The sequence below is a fragment of the Dipteris shenzhenensis genome, chromosome 31 (assembly GCF_047967505.1).
Source record: "Dipteris shenzhenensis isolate YYH24624 ecotype China chromosome 31, Dip_SZ_1.0, whole genome shotgun sequence".
Taxonomy (NCBI): domain Eukaryota; kingdom Viridiplantae; phylum Streptophyta; class Polypodiopsida; order Gleicheniales; family Dipteridaceae; genus Dipteris; species Dipteris shenzhenensis.
The window spans coordinates 37,968,192-37,980,824 of NC_141626.1; the positions used below are offsets into that span (position 1 = coordinate 37,968,192).

General features: G+C 42.9%; 1 protein-coding gene across 2 annotated transcripts; it reads right to left on the bottom strand.

The window, feature by feature from the left end:
- Positions 1 to 344: 344 nt before the first annotated feature.
- On the bottom strand, positions 345 to 12,151 carry LOC147881424 (Proteinase inhibitor, propeptide). Of its 2 annotated transcripts, none has more exons than XM_087370224.1 (4): positions 12,017 to 12,151; positions 11,827 to 11,930; positions 712 to 809; positions 345 to 551 (listed from the first exon to the last, which is right to left on the bottom strand). In XM_087370224.1, the coding sequence occupies exons 1-4, from the start codon at positions 12,026 to 12,028 to the stop codon at positions 466 to 468; spliced, it is 300 nt and encodes a 99-aa protein (XP_087226350.1). In that variant the 5' UTR covers positions 12,029 to 12,151; the 3' UTR covers positions 345 to 465. The 2 variants fall into 2 exon arrangements, with proteins under 2 accessions (XP_087226350.1, XP_087226349.1); XM_087370223.1 differs by having other exon boundaries at positions 345 to 593.
- Positions 12,152 to 12,633: the final 482 nt, after the last annotated feature.

Genomic DNA, 12,633 nt, shown 5'->3' on the forward strand with positions numbered 1-12,633 from the left:
TAGAAGCAGCTATGATCTATCTAGTTGAAAATTTAAGGCCATTTGACATCTTATGGTGATATAGATGTAAGATGAGAATCATTGCTGCATCTTGGAGTGCATCTTCTAAAGGATCCTACCAAAAGATGATAGGCTAAGCAGATAGGAATCCATAATCATGTTGCAAGTACGATTTGAATCACTACATCACAAATCCTTTCTGTGATAATGTGAGTCTCTTTGTCCTATGAGAATCTTTAGTGATTTAATACGTCTTATATTATTCTACCTATTATTATAAGTGAATGAATTCCAAGAGATGCTTGATTCTCCAAACACTTTGCCCAAATAAGTTTGGACTCAAGTAATGAAGATTCAACATTCTATATTTGTTAACAGAATATGTTCATGAAAAGCAACAAAACAACCATTTACATTTTATATGGGTATGTATCAGTAGATGCATTTTTAAATAATTCTGACTTCTTAAGGACGTCCAGCTAACCCTGCTCCCTGATGACCATGCAAATGGAGGACCTGACTAGGAACCACCTGAAGTACACCAGGCTTTTCTGCAAATGCCATGAATGGATCAAACCTGTTATAGCATCTTCCTGATGAATCCAGACCATACTTTCTAAATTGCGCTCTTGTGATTTCAACTCAACATCCAAATAAAATAGCAACCGCTATTAACAAGACTGTTACAAAATGGTGAGGCATAAATTATACCAGTTAGAGCGGCGACTTGCGCTGGGGTTAGCTTTGCAGAAAAACCATTGGCAGCATTTCTGTAGCTGTACAATAGGGCATTTCTTGCTGCTTCCTTGCTGCACAGAAGATGAAGAGAAAGCATCCTGTAAATATCATGGAGATATATACACAACAAAGGCATTATACAAATTTCCCATCCTTTGAATTGCACTCCGTTTTAGGACATGATGGGACTAGTAACACCTGCCAAGTTGCCCTCCCATTCTGGATCATGAGCCTACACTCCTGCCCTCTACATGGCAGATTACGACATGCCTTGCAAACAGGTTCTAGTGGTATGGGATACCAGAGCTATACTTGTGGGAGTCTGATCTCTAGCCCACGTGCTCAGAGGTGGATGGAGGTGAGTTGCCTGTTGATTATCTTCTTGTTTTCCTGATTGCTGTTCTTATTATGCTTAGGGTTAGATCCTAGAGCAGTTCATATCAGAGCAGCCCTCAAACATAAAGAAAGCATGACAAGGTATGCAAGCGTGAGGTCCCAGGTATGTGTTTCATCTGTCGCTATTGTATGTCAACATAAGAACTGTTTTAATTCATGGAGCTAGGTGTAGTGGTTGGATTCGAGGCTGTGTGTGTATGTGTGCGTGCGCCAAAGGGATGAAGGACTTGCAGTGGGGGCAGCAATAGATTGCCTGTGAATTCTTTGGAAAGTGTTGGTCTGTTTGATATCAGAGTGAATTATCTACCTAGAGTGACATGTTCTTTACCATGGTCGCTGAAATAGAAACCCACCTAGATCAGTTGTGAATCAGGGTTGGTGTGTGCTGGGCTAACATTGCATGTGAAATTTTGCTGCAAACATACCTGGGTGGCTGCAAACTAGTTGCGCAGGTGTTGCTGCCCTATGTGCGCTGGTACGAATGTACTTCCATCACGGGTACAATGGTAGTTAATGGCTGCCTAAGGCATTACATAATTGTGGTCATAGAGGATCGTGAATGCTTCCTGTCCAGGCTGATGCTTTTTGGTGCCTATAGTAGGCTGAGTGTTCTAGAAAGCTACAAAAGCTTGATTTTGGCAGATTTTGGGAAATCGAAGACTGATTTAGGACCCGCTTTCTAGAGCAACGACCCGAATCTATTGAAGACCCTGTGCTCCCCTGTGTAGCAGCCTACAGAATACTAATCAGCCCATTCACTGCTGCAAAACAGACCCACATAGCAGGTTAACCTTACAGAAAATTGTGAAATCAACCCAGGAGACTACAATGAATTCTGCAGCAGATTGTGCACACCTGTCTGACAGCGACCGGAACTGGCAGATCATTTCTCAGCACTCTGCTTCTGTGCTGTACCAGGCTAGTCTCTCTCTTCTCTCTAGTCATCTACTCACACATCTTTTCCTTCCCTCTCTTCTCACCTCAACACTCCCCTTCTATTATCCTACCTAAATTCTAATAGCTAAAGGGAGTCACATGCATGAAGAAGCTGCAGCCAGCATGCTTCTACTTGAAGAGCCTCGAGGAGAAGAGGGTGACATGGATTGCAGTGAAGAGAACCTTGTCACCAAAGAACAACACACGGAGCTCAAGGCATAGTGTAACACATGGATTTAAAGAACCTGTCCATATCCCAAAAAGCACACCTCAAGATTCAAACCCAAAGGATTGCTGTGTTGCAAGCCACGATTATGGGGTGAACAGCAGGAGCTGGAGGGAGTGTACCCATAGCACCATCTTTTATACCTAAGGCCTTCACAGGTGAGAAGAAAGAGCATAAACCTGTGACACAACCCCAGCACTCCTGAAACCTTTGACCTGCAAGCAAACACAAGAACACACCAAACGTGAAGAGACTGAGGAGGCTGCTCACCACCCAACCATGACATCTATGGGATGTGATCCCGAATCAAGAGATGCCCCCTCCGAGCCACGAGCTGAGCTACTGGCACGAACTCCCAACCAGATCCTAACCAGCCTGGTGTCCCATACCATCAGGTGGCGCTGTGAAGCCTGGGATATGATGCTGGGCCTTGGGCTACGCTATGATGCAGGCGCGTCTGCGACTCAATCCAAGATCAGACCTAGCACCTGGGAACGAGACTTGCTCCCATCGGCTCTCTGAGAACTGAACCTCTGGCCCCTTATATAGCCTCAGGCCCCAAGCGCCAAAAATAGCGAAGACCTCTAACTGGTTCGTACCCTTGCCACTCAACCCGAGAATCAAGCCTGCCTAGCCCTAAGCCTCCCCAGGCTACCTGAGCTAGTCTTGTGTACCCAGTACGCATCAGATAACAATCCGTGCACATGACATACTTCCCCTCCTCTAAGAACTCACTCCTGAGTTCGCTAAAAAACCCGGGAATGTCCTCTGAAGGTTCTGTAATGTCTCCCATGTTGCATCCTCCTCAACACAATCCTTGCACTTGATCTTGTATTCCATGATAGTTCTATTATGAATCTGTCTTTCACAAAATTCAAGAATACTCTTAGGTTCGTCTGGAATAAAAGTCAAATCTGTTACTTCTATTATTTCTTGAGGAGAAACAAGTTGATCATCTGCACCCAATAACTCTTTCAGTCTACTGACATGAAACAATGGATGTACTTTAACATCAAGAGGCAATTCTAGTCTATATGTAACTGGTCCAATTCTTTTAATAACCTTGAACGGCCCACAGTATCTAGGAGATAACTTCGGAACCAAACCAGTACTTAGGCTCCTGGATTCCTTGGAAATACGAAAATATACCATTGTTCCTTCAGAGAACTCTCTAGGTGAACGATGTCTATTAGCATAAAATATGTCCCGATCTTGGGCACTTCTAATAGACTCCTTGGCAAACTGTAACATTTCTTGCATGTCTTGCAAGAATGTCTTTGCAACATCATTTTGGATTCCCTTTAACCCAACCATAACTGGTGACTTAGGTTGAAACCCGTACATAAGCATAAAAGGACTATGACCAGTACTCGAATGCTTTGCACTATTATAAGCAAATTCTATCATAGATAGATAATCTTCCCATGAAGACGGTCTCTTTGAAACATATGCCCGAAGCATATCTTCAACCAATTCGTTGACCTTCTAAGAATCTAGCCATTTTTGTCAAACGGTCCACTATGACCCAAATGGAGTCATGACCCTTGCGCGTTCTTGGCAAACCAATAATAGAATCCATGGAAATACTTTCCCATTTATTACTCGGGATTTGCAATGGTTGTAATAAACCCGCGCTTCTAAGGCGTTTTGCCTTAGTAACCTAACAAACCCAGCAACCTACCACAGTTTTCTATAAATGCACGCATCTTAGGCCAATAAAAAGTATGCTTCACAAGAGACAGAGTTCGATGTATACCTGGATGTCCAGCACTAGGAGCATCATGACACTCCCAGAGAATCTTGGATCGAAGATCCAAAACATTTGGTACACATATCTTTCCATTCCGGAACAGCAAGTCGTTCCTAATCATCCACTGACCTCCCGCCGCCTATACCGTAGGTGGCACAAACCCTGAGTCCTGGTCAACCATGGAGCTCCTATCATGGACTTTCTGCCAATAAGAACTGAAATGACTATCAGTTGCGCAAAGCCCTCTCAAGGATTGAAATAGGTCTAAGGATATTTCCATAAATGACATTGCATTTACAAACTTGACTCGACTTAAGGCATCCACCATAGTATTCAGCAAACCCTTGCGATAACGTATTCCAAAATCAAAATCTTGCATTAATTCTACCCATCTCGCCTTCCGTCCCCTCAATTCAGACCCATCACACATACTTGATTGACTAGTGATCGGTCAATACAAGAAACTTCGAACCATACAAGTAGTGTCTCCAAACTTTTAGAGCATACACAACTGCATAAAGTTCTTTTTCTAGTGTGGGCCAACGATATTGGGTGTCGTCTAACTTCTTACTCTCAAAAGCTACAGGTCTGCCCTCTTGGAATAAAGCTGCCCCAATCGCAAAATCACTCGCATTGGCCTCTAAAACATAAGGCCGGGTAGGATCGGGTAATGCAAGAACGGGTGCTTTCTTGATAGTTAACTTCAAGGTTTCAAAAGCCTTGTTCAATGCATCATTCCAAGAGATCGGCTGAATAGACCTGCGTCCACGACCTTTCAATATGTTTGTCAGGGGTGCTATGATGTGTGAATAATCACGCACAGACTTCCCTAGAAATATCGTGAATCCTAGGAAAGAATGAAGTTGTTTCACAGTCTGAGAGATAGGCCATTCCAAAACCTTCTGGATACGATCCAGATCAATGCTAATACCTTCAAAAGAAATCTTCTGTCCTAAGTAAATGATCGCCTTCATAAAGAAGCCACATTTACTCATCTTGGCATAAAGTTTATGCTGTCTTAGTATAACTAAGACAATCCGGAGGTGTCCAATGTGATCCTCTAGCGTTCGGCTATATACCAAGATGTCATCTAAGAACACGACAACGAATTTGCCTAGAAAATCTCGGAACAAATCGTTAATCATTTGCTAGAAGGTGGCCTGAGCATTGGTCAAACCAAAAGGTAATACGAGAAACTCGTAGTGACCATACCTAGTTCAGAATGCAGTTCTATCTATGTGTTTAGCATAGATACAGATTTGGTCATAACTCGTACGCAAATCAATCTTAGTGAAATACTTCGCTCCGATCAAACGGTCTATCAAATCATCAGAACGAGGAAGAGGGTATCGATTCTTAATTGTCACTTTATTCAATCGTTTATAATCTATACACATTCTCCACGAATTATCTTTCTTCTTTCTTAAGAGGATAGGTGCTCCCCAAGGTGATTTACTTGGGCGGATATAGCCCATATTCAGATAATCTTATAGCTATGGAGCTAACTCATCCTCCTCGAGCTGGCTCATCCTATAAGATGGAACACTAACAAGTTGAGCCCCAGGTACTAAATCTATGCGATGGTCTACTACCCGTTCTGGAGGTAAATCTTCCGACAATTGAGCAAGGAATACATCCATGAAATCATCTAACAACGTTCTCAATTCACCGTGTTCAAACACACTCAAATCATTCTTGTTATTAACAGAGACAACAAATGAAGAAAGCGGAATCATAACACACTAATACACATCATAATGAGAAGTGTTTAATATATTCCAAAGCTGCATCACAGATACAATAGGTCCCTAAGAAGAGGGAATATTATCACACTGAATACAAAATTGGGTGACCTTATCCAAAAAAGAAAGGGTATGTTCGTTCCATCCAATCTGAATATCGTGGGTTTTAAACCACTCTATTCCGATTAGCAAGTCCACATGCTCCAAGTGCATGACATAGCACGTAAGAGCAGCTGTGTAGTCTTGAATCCGGATAGTAAGCGCTTCAATCTTGCGATCCCAAAACAGCTTCCCAGCTCGTAGGTGTGATCGCTAGGTATCATGAACAGCCCCATCTTCTGCACAAGTTTGTAATTAACAAAGTTGTGAGAGCTGCCCGGGTCAAAGAGAATGTAAACTCTTTGGTCCCTAACTTCTCCATAAACTCGGAAAAGATCATGGGAACCAAATATTACAAGAAAGTGGGCAGGTAATGACATTTACAGAAATACCTATCATTGAAACTTGATTAGCTCCCTTAGCTTTGGTACCTGGACCCGCATGGAGCTTCAGTCCCGACGCTTGCTTCTGGTTCTTGCGCTTAGGACAATCATTCCTAGTGTGGCCCCGCTCCTCGCATATGAAGCAACGTCCTTCTTTCTTTAGCTTTAAGGTACGAAGGAAACGGGCACGACCATTCTTCGCCTAAGTCGAATGTTTCTTTGAGGCGTTGTCTAAAGACTTGGACTCCCCGGTACCAGTGGTAGACTGGAAGAACTTCCTCTTGTTCCTCCCACCCGTGTCAGCAACTATGATTCCCTTTGCACTGGCCATGGTATCATCATAGATGCGCGCATAATTCATGGCCTCTTGCAAAGTGGTACACTTGTTGTTCTTGATCTGTAACTTGTACGAGTCAGGCAAACCATCCACAAAGAAACCTAACAAGGTCACTGGATCCATCTTTGTAGCTCTGGTCTGCAAATCTCGAGAATCAAGCCTGCCTAGCCCTAAGCCTCCCTAGGCTACCTGAGCTAGTCTTGTGTATCCAGTACACGTCAGATACCAATCCGTGCACATGACAACCTGAGTGCAATAATGCATGGTTGAACCGATGGCAAGTACACTTCTCATTTCACCTCTTTTCTAATGCACTCAAGATTCAAATGGCTCAAGGGATGTTGAAGGGAAAGGCATTAGCTTGGTGGAAGAAAAAACCAATAACATGGAATGAGTTTGAACAATTGTTTAAAAAGGAATTCCTTCAACTGAGGATGCGTTTGATCTCATTTCTTAAGTTCACCAACCTAAACATGGAAATTTTGCCATTTGATGCCTACCTACAATAGTTTAGAGAATTGCAATCAAGGGCTTCATCTATGGATCCTACAACTTTGTGTTGATTTTTTTCAACGGCTTGGCAAAGGAGCATAACCTACAAGTGAAGACTAATCGTAGTAGTAAAAGCTCGAGGATCCTATAAAAGTACGATGACACTATTGCCAAAGGAACTTCCTTACAGAAACCTCAACTACCACAAGTACCAAGCCGAAGAACTTTAGGCGAATAGAGGCGATTCCATCCTACAAGGTCTACACAAACTCAAGCCACAAGTCCTGGTTGAAGCAACTGCAAAGCATGTCGAGAAAGCACAGCAAACCCTTCAGTATGTGAAGGAAAGTCGTCGCTTAATTTGCGGACAAAAGGGACATATGCAGATGCAATGTCTGAAGTTGAAGATGAAGTCAAAGAATGCAACTTTGACTACAGTGAAAGGTGACACAATCCCTTATTTGCATACTATAGTTTTAGATCAAAGTCTTTGCAAAAGCTATTGCAGCTTTAACATGAAAGTGTTCAAGCCCAATGACCTTGTTCGCATGTATGGAGGCTGGCCTCTACCATGCAAGTCATTGTGAAACATAAAGTTCCGTTCGCTCTAGGGTAGCATGGAGTGGATTTTCTATGGACTATTAGAAACTCACTCATTAGGATGTGATTCATTTCATTGATGAAGTGAGTCACTCATAATTTCTAGTGGGAGGTCGAAGCGTGATATGATATTCTCATAAAGGAATTTGGCCGTCGCTCTAGCATCAGCCTTCCTGGTTGCCTTGGCTTCTACCCACTTGGTGAAGTAGTCGATCGCCACGATAATGTATCGGGCTTGCGTCCCTTTTGCTGGACGGATAAGTGAAATTGGAGTCATGAATAGGACATCTTTATTGACTATGGTAGTGACAGAGATTATCATTACCATACAAAATTACACAGACAATTTAGATTTAATGTTCATGAATTTAGATAGAGCGGATGCAATTTTGCGGAAAGAATGGCTGCATAAGTTCAATGTCCAAACTAATTGTCTCAGAGTCAGTTCTTTCATAAACAACTTCTATACCTTAGACATAAGATTTCCTGAGAGGGTATGAGCATTGAACATGAGGGGATTCAAAAGGTTTTGGATTGGCATGTTCCTCATATAGTAAGGAACTTCGAAAGTTTCTAGGATTCACTATCTTCCTAAAGAAGTCAATGAAGGATTATTAAAAGCTAATTATTCCTTGGACAAACCTCCTTAAAGGACATGGACTTCGGTCCAACAATCCTATTTCCTAGAATGAGAGCCTGATGAGGCTTTCTACACTCTCGAGTTTAAGGTGAAAAATGACTTGAATTAGCTTTACCAAATCAAGTGATGCTAATGATTTCACGGTAGATACAACCTTATACCAAGAGGATCAACCTGTAGCTGTTGAGAGTAAAAAGCTGGACGATAATCAGGTTCGATGGCTTAACCACAAAAATGAATCATATGAGGTTTATTCATGCATTGAGAACTTGGAGACATCCTCTTTATGGATCCAAATTTGTTGTATTGACTGAGCACGAGTCTATTAAATAAATTTGTGATAGGCATAGTGGGCTGATTTGATGCAAGAGAGATTAGATTTCAGAAGGGTAGCTTGAACAAGGTTATTGATGCTCTGAGACGCATTGGTGAGGTAAGCTCTTTGAGTTTTACCAAGATTGAAGCTGACCTTTACGATTCTCTAAGAGGGCTTTGTAGGACTGAGTCACTTGGGTCGGTATTGGCAGCAGGTCCACAAAGGGAGCTCCACACAAGACTCAAGGATTATAACATATATTCACATGCGGGTGGTCAATTCTACATTTGGAATCATTTGTTGTTCCAAAATAAGAAGGCTCGCGTTCCTAATGACGTGTGGTATATGAATGTCATGATGCAGGACATCCAGGTATTCAGTGAACCTGTGACTTAGTAAAACAGCGGTTTTACTAGCCTAAGATGAAGGCCGAGATCACTCAATACGTGACAAAACGCCAACAATGTTAAGTGAGGGGTGGAAGCATTGTTGCATCCTCTGGATATCCCTAGAGGTGAATGGGAGTCCATGGACTTCATTGTGGGATTGCCACATGACCCCATCAAGGTCATGATGCTAGCTGGGTGGTGGTGCATAGATCGACAAAGATGGCAAGATTTCTACCTACAAAGATAATTGTGAAGGCTACTAAGCTGGCTCATCAATTTGTTGAGCAATTGTTTAGATTGAATGGGTTGCCTTGTGACATAGATGGTGACAGAGCTCCGAAGTTCTTCTAGTACTTTTGGCAGGAAGTGTTTTGGAAATTAGGAACCACATTTAGTATGAGTTCCGCTAAACGTCCTTAATCTAATGGACAAACAAAAAGGGTGAATCAGGTCTTGGAATACATTCTTTGGGCATACGTCCAAAAGGCCATCTAATTTGGGAAAAGTATATCCAAATGGTGGAATATGCCTAAAATAGTACTAAGCATACGGCTATGAATTACAGTTCATTCATGCTTATGTACGGATATCAACACAGATCTCATGTGATGGTTGGATTGATCATTGAAGGGTATTCAGCTAGATGCACCTAAGAATTTCTTGCTGGATATGCAAGAGATATTAGTGACTGCACAGAAATCTATCAACAATGCTCACAATAGAGCACGATTTTATGCTGGATGACATTTGCCAAGAGAGTTTCTAGAGGGAATGCTCATATATTATATGAAAGGAGGATTTGACCTATATTTCACATGAGCCTGGAAGAGTTATCGATTTCAAGGAAAGGAAACTTATGAATAAATTGCTTCCGAGTTCAAAGTTAAGTGGAAGGTAGGCCTAAGGAACTTAGAAGTCAATTACTAGTTTGCAAAAGAGATTTTCCAATTTAAATAAGAGTAAACTTTAAAGGGGGGAAGAATGTTATGTACCTAGACATTAATCCTCAGATTAGTAGACTTAATCTAGTAGGGTTAGGGATTAAGGGAAGCAGCCAAAGTAGTGCTAGAGCACTTAGGCAATAGTAAAGGGCCAATTGGCTAATTTTACATAAGGATTCTTTCCATAAAGCAAGATACTCTTCTAAGACCGTTGTGCGTTCATTTAGTGTGTACACACCACTGGATAGTTTGGTTTGGATCATGAGCTTAGACTCCTGCCATCTACATGGTAGGTCACGAGATGATGTGCTGAAGGTCCCTTGGGAATAAGTTCTGGTACGCTGGAGGTTTAGGCACAGACTTGCAAGAGTTTGATCTCTAGCCCACGTGCTTGTGTGTAAATGGGAGGTGAGTTTCCTGCTGATTACCTTTTTGCTTTGCTGATTAACGAGGCATGTGGGCCTGTCCTACAAGACATGGAGAAATCTGGGATCAATTTAAAATTGGTGAATGTCTCGGGTTTTTGCCTCTTTTTAATTCTTCTTGATATCATCCACAACACAGAGATGGGTCTTACGTAGGACAGCAGCAGCATCTTGAAAGTATCTTCAATCCCTCAAGGCCATGGGTGGGTACAGTTGCAGGAGTAGCATCTCGCTGTGTCCTTTTCGTGGACCTTGAGAAGTCCTCAAATGGAGCTTCTAAGAGAGCGTGATGCACAAGGTGGGTTTCTAGGTTAGGTACAACAAGACAATTGCTGCACTTTATGTGGGTAGCTTGAGCCAAGTGCTTATCGGCGATTACACAGACAAGGCCTTCTGCCAACTCCCCATCAAGGAGGAGCATCAGTTCTTGCTGGCACACAATACGGACGGCAGGGTCTAGTATGCGTTACATCCAGCAGCAGCTACATATCTTTGGGTTTCCTCCCCGCTTTGGTTGTTTCTTTGAGAGGCTGAGATTTTAGACGGATCCCACAGCTCAGTACCTCAGGTACCAAGTTGGGATCGACAAGTGCAGAAGGTAGTTGTGGATAATTTGTGAAGTCGTATGCCCAGCTCATTATGCCATCTAATGTCATCAGGACCATCGAATAGCTCATTATCATAGCCTTTGCACTAGGCCATTCCAAATCTGATTATCGTAACTCAACCTTTCCATGTGATTGCTTGAGGAGTGCTAAGAGAGAGCTGTTAGTAGCTGTGTCCTTAAGGCTTTTGAGCCTTAACTAGCTTTGGGCTGCTTGCCAAATGCCATGCAAACAAATCTCTTATAACTTAATCTGTAGATTCCTGGTTTCTGTATTTGACCCAAGATCCATGCGCCTTGGATAGCAGTAGTCCAGCACAGGCTGGGGGATATTTTATGGAGACGCGTAGCTGGACGCAAGGGCCGACAACTCCGGACATAGGCCATCTGTTTCCAATTTCCCAAAACTCTGAATTATATCCCATCGCTGTATGCTCTCTTAAGAGCGTTGAAGCACAAAACCATCCTTTTCCAGTAACTTCGTTGCGAGCTAGTTCAAGATCTTAACCTGGAAATCAAGAAGGCACCTCATACTATCAAGGTGAGCCCCCATGCTACTCAGAAGATCCAGAAGATGATCAGATTGCATGACAGTGTCTTGCCCGCTAGCTCTGGAAACAAGGTTCCGGATGCTATTGAACTTGTCAATGAAATATTTCCAAGCTCTCAGTTATACATTTATCTACTATACATTAAAAAGACAGGTAACGCCGGCCATGAGTCAGCAACATTTCTCCAATTGGGCACAATTTTGAAGCATAAGAGTGAGAAAAAGAGGGATGGGACTGATGGACAAGAAGCCAAAAGTGGACCTGCCAACGACTGAGCTCAAGAGATCGAGATGAAAGGCTTCGAGGGCTTCTGGGGCGACATCTTCCTTCTTCTCGAGGTAAACAATCTGCACGGTAGCCTGATCCTGCGATAGGCAAACAAGAAAGCACAATTTTCAACTGAGGAATCGCGCAATGGCTAATCGAAGACGTGAGAGCTTGGAGATCAAACCTGTTGCGCCATCGATTATAGCCTTAGATGAAATTTTTGAATGCTGCTGGTAAATCACTCGTCTTTCCTATTAACCAGTCACCACACGTGTTACCTTTGGGATCACCGCCCTCCTTGTCCTTCATGCCACCATGCACGTGTGGCTTTGTCACCTTCCTAAGTTCCTCCTCTCTAAACGTCCTCGTTTGCCCTCCCTCCTCAAGGGGTCGCCCTCGTTCGAATCTTGACGGTTGGCTTCTCGCAGCGTAGGCCATGGGTGGTTGTGCCCCTTGTCGTTGGCCACCACGGGAGTGCGAGTGGGTGGGTGAGAGTCCAAAACAAAAAATACAAAGAAAATCGTCAAGCCTTGTAGCACCTCCCCTCATGCCCTTTAAGGATGCTACTAGCATCAATCTAGAGCTCCTCGGTCAGGTTTCCAACTTGATGCCAAACCCTAATCACAATTCTAAGTTTGAGGAACTAATTGAAAGCCTAGTCGAGATTTATGGCTCCCTAGCTCATGGAGGACTTAGAGCAGAAGAGCTTAGGAAACGTTTCCACGTGTGAAGGAGGACAAGTTGCAATTTGGATATCTATACCCTTGGACTCTTAGACTATCACTACCTCTGATACCCCCA